Here is a 14,419-nt window from a genome sequence, read left to right on the forward strand (position 1 = left end):
TTTTTAGGCACGCTTTGTTGAACCTTTCCATGTAGTTCCTCAAAGGTTCTCCGACCTCCTGTTTTACTCTCATGAGACTCGGCACGTGCTTCACTTTAGCTTTTTGGATTGAGAATTGCATAAGGAACTTATGCGAGAGGTCGTCGAAACTGCAGACTGACCTTGGGGGGAGGCTATCGAACCACTTCATCGCTACTTTTGTCAGAGTTGTTGAAAAGGCTTTGCAGCGAGTAACATCAGAGGCGTCGGTTAGGTACATCCTACTTTTAAAATTGCTCAGGTGATGCTTTGGATCGGTGGTCCCGTCATATTGGTCCATGTCTGGGCTTTTGAAGCTCCTTGGAACTTTTGCCCTTATTATGTCTTCGCTGAACAGGTCTTCTCCCCCCAAGGGAGAATCTTTACGATCACTGCGAGAGCTCTTACCTCGGAGATTGGATTCTAATCTTAAGAGCTTTTCTTCGAGCTCTTTTCGTCGCTCGACTTCTCTCCTCAGGTTTTTTTATGCTTTTCGCTGTCGCTCTAGTTCTTGTTCTAGCTGCTCCAGCCGTCCTTGGTGGCCGTGGAACAATCCCATGAGATCGGCCGCATGGGCTGTCCTTCTTTTCCTGATTCTTGCACCTTAGATAGGATTCACTTTGGGTCTTTCACCCCTGAGGAGCCTTCTCTATGCTGGTTAGTCGCTCCTTGAAGAGTGACTATGGCTGTGTCATTATTACCAGTGTCTTGGTTTTCTAGCTCAGATTCGGACACAGTGTTTGCGTCCTCGTCTAGGTCGTCCACCATCATGGGTTAATCTCCCAGGTCCCCGACAACGGCGCTAATGTTACGTAGGTAACTTGAGATAGATGGATTGAGCTTTAATGATTGGCCCAAGCGTCAAGGGAAGGTGGACTCCGACTTGTTCGTGTTCGGGAGCCGCCGTCCAAGTTAAGTGTTTGCAGAATGTGGGGTGGTACCTGCAAAGACACTCCGATGCCTAAGTTAGCAAAGGGTTAAGCAGGTTTAGAGTGTATTGGAACTTAGAGATACCTAAGGGGTGTCAGTGTATTTATAGCGGTGATGCAATAACCACCGTTGGAGTAGTTCCACTTCTGAAGGTGGATAACCGTCCCTTTATCTTAGGGTTGTTGGGATATAGCTCCTGGAAGTGGATTGAGAGATTTTATGGGCAGTTACTTATTTAAATAAGTGTTATCTGCCAGCTCATATCGAACCTGACTTTTTTGAGGCAGAGCCTATGTCGAGCCCAACTTCTTTAGATGAGGTCGGGTAGGTAGTGAAGGCCTATCTTTGGACTGAGCCTTTTTGACTTATTTGAATCTGGACCATAGTGTTGAAATAGGGTATGAATAAATTATTAATTATAATTTAAACAATTCTATTAGTAATTTAAAATATATAAGTGAAAAAAACCACAGACCTTTTTCTTTCTTTTTTCCGGGATTGCCGAGCCTGAAACTTGGGCATCTCAGCCCATGCTCTTTTCGCTGTGACTGTGCAACAGCGCAAGGCAAAACCGCCACCGCCACCCCCACCACTAGTCTCCACAACCTCTCATGGTCAACATAAACGTCGCCGAGCGTCGTCTGCGTTCGCGTTTGTGAGTAGCTAAGGGGACGCCGCCGCCGCCGCTCGATCTGCCTCTGCGAATTCAGCGCCCCCCACCGTCACTCGCTGATCTTGGTCTTCGATTCTCTTCTTTCTCCGTTGGTTTTGTTTCATTGTATTTAGTTGAACACGGTATATGAATTATTAGTATGAATTTTGTAGCATTTTTTTTTGGGTGCAGAGTGTTATGGCAAGCAAAAAAGGCAAAGCTTCAAGGTCAATTAGAATCGCAGATACAGTGTATGAGCAAGAAGAGCACTATGCATCCCAGATGTCTAAAAAGCGCAAGTTTTCATGGCCAAGTGGCTCTATGACTGAAATCCCCGCTGGGAAAGAGGAAGCATCAAATAGTGAGTGTAAGTAATCAGCAATTGACCTTTAGCACTCCAATTGAATGATGATAGCAAGTAATCAGCAGTTGACCTTTGTTCTTCATTTGTTCGCATTGTTTTGCTTTCTTTCGAGCTTTGTGAATATCGCAGTAGAATGTTTAAGAATACTGACTGCATTCTTCATTTTGTTGCTTTCTAGCGTTTTGTTGTGGAAAGTTCATTGGTATGTATAACGGAGCATACCTATTTTTCTTGTAGAAAACTTACTGTTCTTGTGCTTATTTCATTTTCACTTTTTGGCTTTCTATTTAGGTGATGCACAGTTTCTGGAGGATGAAACCACAAAGATTTTTGCTCAGAAAGTAGCTGATCATTACAGCGCTAGATCCAACCAGACTCTAGAAGAACGGGAGGCTAGTCCTATAATTCATTTGAAGAAACTCAACAATTGGGTATATGTTGCATTTTGCAATAATGAATAGTTTGTTACAGTAAGAATATTATATGATTCTTTTTATTATTATCTGGGTAATTTTGTTGTTGAACAGATTAAGAGTGTCTTAGTTCAGCTTTATGCTCATCAAGGAGATGCAGTCCTTGACCTCGCCTGTGGCAAGGTGTCAGTGGTTTTTGGCTGCTGCTTATTATAGTAGAAGTTATTCCCAGGTTTTTAGCTGAGCATTTTCCCCCCATTTCATACATGTTTACCAGGGTGGGGATCTTATCAAATGGGACAAGGCCAAAATTGGATATTATGTTGGTATCGATATTGCTGAAGGCTCAGTAAGTGTTCAAAATTTTCTGCTTTGGTTTGCGTTATCATTTCCGATTAAATTATACTGATACGTGGTAATAAGTCCTTTTTGAACACTATTATTGAAATAAGCTCTGGATAGTTGTTATGCATACACATCTCTTGTTGATAAGTGGTCCCTCTTGTTGATAAGTGGTCTTTATTTTCTGCAAAATAATGTTAAGTCTTATTTTTGAGTACACATATCCCCATCATGATTTGAATTTCGACACAAGTGCATTTAGAGAGTTTTGCTTTCGGCATGTTATGTGCTTGTGTGGCATTAAACTTAGACCGTAAAATTTTTCTTTACATTTGGTCACTTATTTGTTCTAGTTACAAGTCAAGCTTCACTTTTTATATTTTTAACTATAAACTGATAGCAGTTTCATATCTTTGCTAGTAGTAGTGAAATTGTCATTGCAGTTTTATATTTCCTTCCATTCCAGGTGATGAGCTATATTTAATAGCTCAAGTCCTTCTTGTTCTCGGACTCATTGTGAAACATTGTATGCCTTATGTGTCAAGTTATTCCAACTGTCGTTTGTTTGTAGTCATCACTGTCAGCTCATTGAATTCACCAATCTGTCCAGATCAAAGACTGTCGCACACGTTACAATGGTGATGCTGACCATCATCAGCGACGTAAAAAGTTTTCGTTTCCTGCTCGCCTGATATGTGGAGATTGTTATGAGGTGATGGATTTTAGCCTACTAATGTTTTTAATAACATCCCAAAAATAAGATTTTAACCTACTAATGTTTTGAAGGGCAATTCAAATTTCGGAGGTATTTAATCTTACAGATGTCAATGCTTTGTTCCCCAGCAAAATGGGAGAAACCCAAACTCAAGGCGTGAGTCGGAAATAATAGAATGATAATGGCGAATATCAGATTCACAACCTTTTCTATTTCCCCTCAAACACCAATTCATATTGATCATTAAGAAAAGTTGAAACAGAAGATTGACACTTATTTAATATATATGTCTCCATCAAGTGACTTTTACATTCTCTCTTTTTGTTGCTTTCTTCTGGCATAAAACATATGCTATCAAATCCTTAAGTTAAATACAGCTACTTCTTCTTGTTCAAGCTGTTTCATTCTTTAAACTTATGTGTCATCACATTTCTTCAGATGAACAAGAACATCACAGAATGGTTCTGATCATGTTAAGTAAAATCTTTTTAGGTTAATTTTATCGTATAGAAACTAATATTATGATCATTGCCTTTCATATCAATTTGGGTCCCTTTTCATATTTTATTTATTAATTTTTTCTGAAAGCTGAATTAGTTTTCATTGCTTATGTCATCTTATTTCAGGTTCAGTTGGACAAAGTTCTTGTAGATGATGCTCCTTTTGATATTTGCAGTTGCCAGGTGAATGATGCACCTTTGAGAAATAAGCACTCCATCAATATATCTGTTGAAGTGGCTTCTCTTTGTAACTAGCTACTTTTGCTCTTATGCATAATATTGACTTGTTTACAGACGCCGTCCCGCCCACCTACCTGATTCGTTCATACATATTATACAATTTGTTCATATGTTGCACGAAAGCAAGTATGCATATTGAATACTACATCGGATTGTACATAAATACAGCAATTTTATGAAATAATTAGTAACAAATATAAGAAGTTAGGATAGCAGTATTTGATGTAAATATGCATCTGTGAAAAAAATAAAATATTGCACGACCCAGCTTCTTTCCATATTAAAGTGTATGTTGGTGTCTAATCTGAAAAAATTTATGAATCTGTAGTTTGCATTGCATTATTCATGGTCTACAGAGGCACGTGCCCGACAAGCATTGGCTAATGTGTCAGCTTTACTTCGCCCAGGAGGCATTTTCATTGGAACTATGCCGGATGCCAATGTGATAATCAAAAAGCTTAGAGAAGGTTTTTGGCACTTATAATCTTTGTTATTATTATTCTAAATCAATTTGGTTGTTCATAAATTCCTGTGGCATTGATTAATCCATGAAATCAACTGGCAATTGAAATAAGTTTTTGGGGTGTGTGTTGTGTTAGAAATAGATAAGTTTGATGGACATTGATTAACGTTCCCAATTAAGTCTTATAGTTCACATAGGCTTCCTTATATGTTTGAGGAAAAGGTTTTATTCAGAACTAGAGTACATGTAGGGATCTGATCTTTGTTTGGTGAAATGTCTGAAGGAAAACAGGGGGCTATTTTTCTAAATTAGTGCATTAGTGAAGCACTATCATATTCCTTTGCTATCTACAAAAATTTTAATGAGCTGTTCCCAAATAGCATTATGCTCCACATTTTTGTGTTGATTGTTATCCTGGATTCCCTTTGATATTGTCATAATTTTCCAAGTTCAACTGATGAATAAAATAGTTTGAATTAATATGGGCATCACAATAACTTTGATTTGAAGTGTTGTTATCTCTTTTGCATTAGCATTAACTTTTTAATAAAATTGTTGTTCTGTTCAACATTTAACTGTTTATATATAGCTGAAGGTCTGGCTTTTGGTAATAGTGTATATTGGGTGCGTTTTGATGAAGTATTTTCTGACAAGGTAATTTAGCTTCTTTATTCTACAACTTCATTATTTCCTAAAAATGGTTTTGTGAATTTTACTTCAAACCTGGACTGCTCCTGTGTGATACAGAAATTCAAATCTTCCAGCCCCTTTGGAATAAAATATACCTTCCATTTAGAGGTATCATTTCTCTTAAGTCTGCTCCTTTACTTTTGTATCAAATAGATGTTTTCTGATAACCCAAGACTGATTCTAAGTCTTGCAGGATGCTGTTGATTGTCCTGAATGGATTGTCCCCTTTCATGTATTCAAGTCATTAGCTGAAGAGGTACCACTGCCAAAAAAGCTTAAATGTAAAGGAGAACCATGCACCCCATTGCAGTCCTGACCAATGAAAATGAATATTTCTAGTTTCTTAGGAGTAAGCATTGGATTATAAGAGTTCATGCTACTAAGGATGCTAATTTAAATTTATTGTTCACAGTATGATTTTGAGCTCATTTTTGCAAAGAACTCTCATGAATTTGTGCATGAGTATCTGAAAAAACCTGAATTTGTGGAGCTCATGCAAAGACTTGGTGCATTGGGTGATGGCAACCAAGACAAGAGTAAGGCTTTGTGCCAGTGCTGTTTGTTTTATTAGTTCCAATGATAATCATTGGACATAAATTTTCAGTGTGCTGCTGACAATAGAGAATATGTTTTGTTTCCATGTCAGGTACACTATCAGCCGATGAATGGGAAGCTGCTTATTTATACATGTCGTTTGTGTTGAGAAAGGTCAGTGACTAAGTTATTGTGTTTGTTATTATTGATAATGACGCCATTGTCAACTTATTGTAAAAATGGTCACAGCGAGACCAACCAGAAAGAACCCAAGTTAGTGGCCAAAGAAAGCGGGGACTGATGCATATCTCAGAGCAAGACATAATGTACATTAGCAGTCATTAGCAATATCAGAACACCGGCTGGATTATTGAATACAATCAAACAGCACAGGACTTGGAGCTGCCTGCCTGTGTTTCCCGTGTTAACTACTGCTGGTTTGATCTCACAATCTTGAGCTTCGGCAGATTTTTATGTTAAATGAAATAGTCAAATAGATGTATTTTGTAGGTCCACTATAAATAATTCGATCAACTTCATTGGCCTCAGTATCTTTAATACATTCTGTAAGAGAGCTTAACTTTAACAAATTCACTGGTTTTCCTAGGGAATCATTCCCCCCCGGTTAATCAGCCAACAAAATAGAGAACTAATAAAGATTAAGGATCTGGGTTGTAGAGAAAGAAAAGAAAATTCTAAGAGAAGAAAAATATTGTCTGATTGTTATTTAAAAAAAAAAGGTTCCTGATCTTTTCCTTAAATGGATTAATTGATTTCGGTAATTACATTTTGTGCTCGTGTATCTGTTTTAAAAGGGCAATAATAAGTGAAATTTTTAACTGGTTAGACAAGTAAAACTCGGGAGGAACTGAGTAAAATCATTGACAACAAATTAAATTGTTTAACCATTTTTTTCCTAAGTTAGATCTTATCATTCACAATTCTTGATTTATTAATCCTATGTTGATTGTACATATATATTTTGCATTCCATTTTATAAAATATAAAATTTAATTAGATGTAATATCACTACTAGGAAAAGGAAATAGATGTAATATTAGCATATTGTACAAATTTCACAAACTTAAAACAAATCTTTTCAGATCTCCATCCTTATTACTGGATTGGTCTAATGTTGCTGAGAAGAAAGGAAAAATGGAGAAAAAAAAATGAGAAGAAATTGAAATTGAAATTGAAATGTACTAATAAACATGTTGAAATACAATAATAAACACTCATATATGGTATGGTGTTAGCTAATCCTCCCTTCATTTCATTTCAAAATAAGTTTCGCTTCCACCCTTTTAGTTCATTAAAAATTGAATGGGACTTGTCTAGATACACATGGTCTATACTCTATATATTTCATGGTGATCACGATAGACTTGCCATGAACAATCTAAACAATTTATTTATTTATTTGGTGAAGATCAAAACACCTAATAATATTGATAGACCTCATATATTTTATTTCATGGTGATAGCGATAGACCTCCCTCAAATGAAGGTAGTATTTGAACCCTTTCTTTTTTAAAGTACAGCATAGCTTAATTAATAAAGTAATAAATACAATTAGTCAGTAGAGGGAGAAAATACTCAGTTTGGTCTCTAAAGTTATACTTGAATCTCAATTTAGTCCTTGAAATTTTAATTGTTTCAAGGTGAAAACTCAGGTGAAGTTGATATCTGAGAACTTCACGTGAAGTCGATTGCACCTAAGTTTTCACCTTATTTCAATTTAATTCCTAAATATTTCAAATTTTAATCATATTAGTCTCTATAGTAATTTCTATTACAAAATTAATTAAAAAATTTAGAAAATAAATTGAGACCATTAAAATTTTAAAAATTAAATTAATGTTCGAATATAATTTTAGGGACTAAATTGAGGAGCGTAGAGCGTCGTATGCTAGAATATAGGTTGTTCTAAATCCGAGCTAAAAAAATTTGATATGAAAGTAAAATGAGTGATATACTTTAATATTATAATTTTTAGTATTTTTTAAAATTGTGGGAGTACACAAATCGGACCATCCGATTTGTGTTTAAAAATTGAAAAAATTCAGAATACACAAATCGGACCCTTCAAGTACACAAATCGAATCCTCCTCAATTATAAGAGCCTGAGCCTATATCTATTTTATAATAGGTCAGGTCAGGCCAGGCCAAACACAGATCAGACTGCAGATTCCTGACAGACCGCTGGCCTTTATCCACCCCTACTCCCATCATACCGTCCCATTTACTTACTCCATATCAAAATAAAAAAAAGTGCCAAATCCGAAGGAAATTGAGTGGGAAAATTATACGAGTTACCGATTAATATTTAAAAGCCCCTCCATAAATAAGTTTATGTAGCCAAACAAATATGCTCTGTCGTTCAGAGAGAGAGAGTCCACGTGACACGTGCAAGGAAAGATACCCTGCTGAGGTGAAGAGGAACTGAGGAAGGGGCCGAAAGGGGGAAGGAAGGCATAATACTTCGGTATGGTTAATGGTTAGAGTGAAAATCAAGAAAACTGCAAGAAAGGAAGGCAGCCCACAACACTCAACCCTCATACCTTTTCCATTTTATTTTATTTTTTTTTTTCATTTTTCGCCCTGTCGCGTGGCGTGGTGGTGCAGCGTCATTTCTATCTTGATTTCCTTTACCAGTTTACCTTAAACAGAAACCACCACAACACCACGACACATAAGTAGAAAGTCGGTAGATAAATCATAGATCTACGACTACACTCACTAGGCTTCAGTAACCACACCTTCACTACACCTGGCCTTATTCCTCCTTTTATTCCTTCTTATTTATTACTTATTCTATATTTTACTTTGTAAATTATCTCTGTATATTGTATTGGATCATTAATTCACTATCACCACCATCCATTATTGGGGGAGAGAGTGAGCTTAATGCTGCCTTCATGTTTCCCTCCCTTTTCCTGGATGGCACTTGCGCTGTTATCAATTACTTAATTTAATTAAATATTGAATTACAACTGATAAAACAACTTATTAGTTAATTTTTTTATCATACCAAATTGCTCGCTATTCTTTTCTCGCAAGCTAGTAAGACCAGAAAACAAAGAGCAACTGAGGAAGCCAAGCGGCGAGAGAGAGAGAGAGAGGAGCCTATGGCGCTTCAGCGGCGGCGCCACAACAATTACCAACGCATTCGCATCCGCCTCTTGATTCCTCTGATTTCAGGCGTCGCCGCTGCTCTTCTGGTTCTCTTCTCTCTCCTTTCCATTCTGGCTCCTTCCCCCAACGACACCGATCATCTGCGCCACTTCTACACCTCCTCGGTCAGTACTAGCTAATTAAATTCACATTTCATAAAATTGGATACTCTTTCGATGCGACTTGCTCACCCGCTTTCTCTTCTCTTCTATCTATTTAATAATAGCTTAACGCTCCGCCGGATGATGCAATTACAACTCCCGTTTTCCGCGTTCCGGTTAGGGTTCTTCTTATCTCTCCTTTGCCTAATCAGCTTCTGCTTGTTTCTATTGGATCTTAATTCCTTAGTTGTGTTTTCTTTGTTTTGATATGATGAGCAGAGAGGTGGAGGAAAGATGGATCGCCATGTCTGGAGTTCTAGAAACTCCGAACACTTCCACGGCTGCAGCGATGCGGGCAACAAGTTTCCAAGTGCGTATTTCACTGCAATGTTTATATTCGCATTGATTACACATCACTTCACTAATAAGTGTTCTCTCTCTCTCTTTATCTCTCTCAATACATGTATAATTGTATAAATGTACCTGTTACAGATAACTTTGTTTTTCTCATGGCAGAGGCTCAAGTTATTACACAACCTAACAGATATTTGATGATTGCAACAAGTGGAGGCTTGAATCAACAGAGAACTGGGGTATTTTTCTATCTATCCCTTTTATGGCAAACCGAGTATTTGATGCTTGGCTTTTGTTTACACTCCATCATGTTTTAAACCTTTTACCTTCTATTTATGTGATTATAGTTATATGTATAATATTTTTGAAATAAAAGAAGTGAAATGAATTAAAAGTAGAAACAAAATCAAAATCAGAGAGTTTAATGCAACAGGATAGCTGTTTCGATTGCTTATTGCTTGCAAGTTATCAACATACTCAGCTGTTAATGACAACTATTTTATATCTGCAACTGCCAGATTACAGATGGTGTTGTTGCTGCGCGTATCTTGAATGCTACACTTGTTATTCCCAAATTGGATCAAAAATCGTTCTGGAAAGACTCTAGGTCAGTTATGGAAGGACTTTTTGTTATCTGGTCCGTCCGTGTGTGTAGCTATGCTTTTGTAATTCAAATGCGCCATCTGAGTATCCAAATGTCAGTGTAGCTAGCAACTTTTTAATTGTGAAATGATGTCATGCTTTTTCTTTTGCAGTAACTTCTCAGAAATTTTTGATGTTGATTGGTTTATCTCATACTTGTCAAAGGATGTAAAAATCATCAAGCAACTCCCAAGAAGAGGTGGGAAAACATTATCTTCGTACAACATGCGTGTTCCAAGGAAGTGTAATGAAAGATGTTACGTAAATCGTATATTACCTGTACTCCTGAAAAAGCATGTAAGTCTTTTATGCCCTGTCTGAAATTTCTTAAATGCAGAAATATTGCCTACTTGTTTAAAATTCTTTCCTTAACTGGAACAAGTCATCTTTACCCTTTGGCTTGATTATTATTATTATTTGCTGTCTGGAAGATGTCATATGCTCAAATCTAGATCCTCACCATGATTAGATAACTCGTGTTACTCCCTTGTTTCATCAATCTAGGTTATTGGTTCATAGCTAGTTAGACCAAATCCTGAAGGTTCATAACCTGTAGCCTTCTTAAAATTGTAATTGCTGTGGTTCCATTCTTTAATTTTTAAAAGCAGTTTTGCCACTTGAAACCTCAAGAAATTTGAGGAAGTCTGTGGATGCATGAGAACACTATTTAGCCTCGGCTGCTGCTTTTATTGCTTAATGAAAACCCCTGTTCCTCTGGGGTATCATTTGCATTTCATTGCCATATAATAATTAGTTGAATTGTTTGAGTTTGAACTTTGAATCGATTTATATTTTATGGAAGCCAAGTCAAACCTCTTCACATTCAGATCTAAGTAATACTATTAAGTTTTAATCAATTTACGGATTGTTTAGGGTATTTTGTTACCCCCTGCAAAGTATTTAGTTTGCTTCTTTTTGTTGCAGGCTGTTCAACTCAGCAAGTTTGACTACAGGCTTGCAAACAGGTTGGATACAGAATATCAGAAACTGAGATGTAGAGTTAATTACCATGCTTTAAGGTTTACCAATCCAATATTTTCAATGGGTGAAAAATTGGTTCATCGAATGAGGATGAGAAGCAAGCACTATATTGCATTGCACCTAAGGTAGTATTCACATTTGAATTTGATCCTATATAGCCTGTACGTGATCACAAAAAGAGTTAACCCACAGATGCCCTCAGGCGCTGATGAAAATATCTTCGGTTTATGTTAATAACAAAAGTACCGTCAAAATGTTTAAAAATGTGATAGTAGGACCTAGATGTGAAGAAAGACCATCTCCGATAACGTAAACGATTGAGGTGGCAACCGACAATGCTTATGTGGCTTCCGTTCGGCGGACATGTTGTTTGCCAGATCAGCATTTCCGTTAATAAAGATGACTTTTTGTCACATTTATGTACTTTTGTCATGTGTTTAAATATTTTGAGAGTATTTTTGTTGATAATATAAATCAAGGCATTTTTGTTGGCGACCGAATAATTTGCTGGTATTTTTGGTGTTAATCCCTACTAAAAATCTCAGGTATATTGTAGCACAAATGCGAGTCTCTCTGCTTTTAGCAAGCATTTTTTTCTTGTGAATATTCCTGCCGATTTTTTTTTAACCAAATGTGCTATCTAAACATAATCTTATGATATCCAATTCCATCTATTTGTCCTATTTTGAAACAAAAGAGTAACCAATATCATGTAGGATTGTTGTTCTTACTAGAATGCGGTATTTGCAAGTAGTCAAGTATTACAAAGTCAAATTGGGCCAGTGGCCAGCCATCCTCTCTAACCATGCTATTGGAATATCTGACCACCAATGGGACAATTGCTGTGAAAGAGTTTGATTGACATGATTGCATTAACAAAGATTTTGTTTATTGAAACGTGGACAAGTAGCAATGACTTTTTTGTGTTGCTGCAGTTAACTAGGTGAAATAACTATTGCCAGAGTTCATTAATCTCGCTGAATTTTTTCTACAGGTTTGAACCTGATATGCTTGCATTTTCTGGATGTGATTATGGTGGTGGAGAGAAGGAGCAAAAGGAACTGGGCACTATAAGGAGGAGATGGAAAACACTGCATGTAAGGCTTGCATGTTTAATGTTGTTACTCATTACAAACCTCAATTATTAGGAGATCTTGAAAATTCCATAATGTATTATTGTATTATTTAGTCTTCTACTTTGTATGCTTGACAGCACATGCAAGCACATGATAGTGGTAGTCAATATTAATTTTGTTAGAATTATACCGGAGATAAAACCCAACTGGATGTTTTTTCAGAAAATGAGTTTGGGCACTGGTGTAGCGGTGTTAATGACTGATTATTTGTTTGTAGCAAAAGGCATAATGTTGTGAATAGAAAATCTTTCTATGTTTGCATTTGAAAGTTTATTCAGAATTATGGATATAGACTATAGACTAGTAAAAACAATTGAGAAATATTGAAATGCAGAGAAGCAATCCTGATAGGCAAAGGAGACAGGGGAAATGCCCGTTAACCCCAGAAGAAGTTGGACTCATGCTAAGAGCATTGGGGTATGGCTCTGATGTTCATATATATGTTGCATCAGGGGAAGTATATGGAGGGGAGGAAACATTGGCACCTCTCAAAGCATTGTTTCCCAATTTCCACTCAAAGGACACCATTGCTACGAAAGAAGAATTAGAGCCATTTTCTCCATTTTCTTCTCGCATGGCTGCACTTGACTTCATTGTTTGTGATGAAAGTGATGTATTTGTGACAAACAACAATGGTAATATGGCTAAAATATTAGCTGGAAGAAGGTATGTCAGGTTTTTTCTTCTCCTGTTTATCGTTACTAACGTGCTGCCTGATCAACTTTTTGAGCACTTCTTTGTAGGAGATACTTTGGGCACAAGCCTACCATTCGTCCAAATGCAAAAAAGCTCTACCGTTTGTTCTTGAACAGAAACAATTTGACTTGGGAAGTTTTTGCTTCTAGTGTCCGTACTTTCCAGAAAGGCTTCATGGGGGAGCCAAAGGAAGTTAGACCAGGTAGAGGTGGGTTTCATGAGAATCCATCTACCTGCATATGCGAGGATTCTGTAACCAAAGTGGAGAAAATATCTGGACCTAGAAAATATGGGAAGGATAACACGAATAGGAAAAATGTAACAAATAATGATCAGGATGTGGATGATGAGTCTGAATGGCCTGACATGGATGATGATGAAGATCAGGGTGATGAGAAGGGGATGTTCAATGAAACAATTTCGGACTATGAAGCTCTGAACTCTGAGGATCCTGAGTTGGAAGAAATTCTGTCAGATTAGTGAAAGGTCCTTTTTAAGGACAGCTGTCTTCTTGACGCTTCCATTGTGATTTGTTGCCGCCTCATGCTGCCTTCAGCTGCTGCTGCTGCTTGAGAGTTGCATCATATATAAACACAAGAAACAGAATGATATAATTAAAAAAAAATGAAAAGGAAAAGAACTCCCATATGTCTTGCTCAATACTGGCTTCGTAGGGACATAATTGCCTATTTTCATGCTGAATGGAGTGTCTGGATGTCAATTTAAATCTGAAGGGGTCCGAGATCAAATATAACCAATAGAGGAATAGGAGGAAATCTAGCCAGCATATAGCTGCAGAAAGAAAATGAGTTTGGTTGTCTTTATAGAAATAGGGAAATCACTACAGTTGATAGGCGGTGTATATCTTTATTCAGAAAATTTGTTATAGGTGATAGACTTTGTAAATCTTTCAATTTTTTTTAACCCCCTATTGTTGGGGTAGATTTTGTCAAAATTTTCCGCCTGGAACGGGATGCTAAGTGTTCTTTTTAGTCTTTCTATCATTGTGTTGTCTTCATGGGTGATAATTTGGTCTTGATTCTGACTAGTGCATGCCCCGTGCAGCGACGCATGGGAATGCTAAACTAAATCACCTTTATCAGTTAATATAATAGAAGTCATACTAAAATTACAATAACACATGTATTATCATTCTTAATTACACATGTATTATCATTCTTAATTTTTTTATTAGATATGTGTCACGCATAATTGTACATTATACCTTCACACACCAAATAAAAATAAAGATATTATATAATTTATTTATATTTTAAATAACTTAATCTAAAAATTATATATGAAAAATTCTTATAAATAATAATAGAAACATGTAATATAAATTACAAATATAAAAAAAATACCAAAATTGATAAATTATAAATTTTTACATCTCATTCTCCTCAAAATGTTATTAAATATTATATAGCTATATGATGTTAAATTTAATGTTAATTTATATAATTATATGAAT

General features: G+C 36.4%; 2 protein-coding genes across 5 annotated transcripts; both read left to right on the top strand.

Annotated features, from left to right (window-relative positions):
• Window positions 1–1,366: 1,366 nt before the first annotated feature.
• On the top strand, window positions 1,367–6,451 carry LOC107645346 (mRNA cap guanine-N(7) methyltransferase 1). 4 transcript variants are annotated; one of them, XM_016349354.3, is made up of 14 exons: window positions 1,367–1,686; window positions 1,793–1,967; window positions 2,256–2,395; window positions 2,492–2,560; window positions 2,655–2,726; window positions 3,330–3,431; window positions 4,061–4,117; window positions 4,503–4,641; window positions 5,227–5,291; window positions 5,385–5,435; window positions 5,521–5,583; window positions 5,740–5,863; window positions 5,974–6,035; window positions 6,111–6,451. In XM_016349354.3, the coding sequence occupies exons 2-14, from the start codon at window positions 1,799–1,801 to the stop codon at window positions 6,204–6,206; spliced, it is 1,209 nt and encodes a 402-aa protein (XP_016204840.1). In that variant the 5' UTR covers window positions 1,367–1,686; window positions 1,793–1,798; the 3' UTR covers window positions 6,207–6,451. The 4 variants fall into 4 exon arrangements, with proteins under 4 accessions (XP_016204840.1, XP_088348062.1, XP_088348063.1 ...); XM_088491936.1 differs by having other exon boundaries at window positions 1,390–1,686; window positions 5,569–5,583; XM_088491937.1 differs by having other exon boundaries at window positions 1,400–1,686; window positions 2,267–2,395.
• A 1,762-nt stretch (window positions 6,452–8,213) lies between these two features.
• LOC107645345 (O-fucosyltransferase 16) lies at window positions 8,214–13,944 on the top strand. The gene is made up of 10 exons (XM_016349353.3): window positions 8,214–9,160; window positions 9,262–9,312; window positions 9,416–9,506; window positions 9,653–9,729; window positions 10,009–10,097; window positions 10,246–10,429; window positions 11,057–11,238; window positions 12,108–12,210; window positions 12,584–12,915; window positions 12,993–13,944. Exons 1-10 carry the CDS (start codon window positions 8,990–8,992, stop codon window positions 13,423–13,425), a joined length of 1,713 nt encoding a protein of 570 aa, XP_016204839.1. The 5' UTR covers window positions 8,214–8,989; the 3' UTR covers window positions 13,426–13,944.
• The last annotated feature ends 475 nt before the right edge of the window (window positions 13,945–14,419 follow it).

This window comes from Arachis ipaensis, chromosome B6 (genome assembly GCF_059453495.1).
Source record: "Arachis ipaensis isolate K30076 ecotype BB chromosome B6, ASM5945349v1, whole genome shotgun sequence".
NCBI classification, from domain to species: domain Eukaryota; kingdom Viridiplantae; phylum Streptophyta; class Magnoliopsida; order Fabales; family Fabaceae; genus Arachis; species Arachis ipaensis.

What these genes read in the sequence shown, in the direction of transcription:
- LOC107645346 (XM_016349354.3), top strand. Translation starts at nt 1,799, where the DNA reads ATGGCAAGCAAAAAAGGCAAAGCTTCAAGGTCAATTAGAATCGCAGAT. An exon ending in GGAAGCATCAAATAGTGAGT is followed by an intron (nt 1,968 to 2,255) that starts GTAAGTAATCAG and finishes CTTTCTATTTAG; the next exon opens with GTGATGCACAGTTTCTGGAG. An exon ending in TTGACCTCGCCTGTGGCAAG is followed by an intron (nt 2,561 to 2,654) that starts GTGTCAGTGGTT and finishes CATGTTTACCAG; the next exon opens with GGTGGGGATCTTATCAAATG.
- LOC107645345 (XM_016349353.3), top strand. Translation starts at nt 8,990, where the DNA reads ATGGCGCTTCAGCGGCGGCGCCACAACAATTACCAACGCATTCGCATC. An exon ending in GCCACTTCTACACCTCCTCG is followed by an intron (nt 9,161 to 9,261) that starts GTCAGTACTAGC and finishes ATTTAATAATAG; the next exon opens with CTTAACGCTCCGCCGGATGA. An exon ending in CTCCCGTTTTCCGCGTTCCG is followed by an intron (nt 9,313 to 9,415) that starts GTTAGGGTTCTT and finishes TATGATGAGCAG; the next exon opens with AGAGGTGGAGGAAAGATGGA.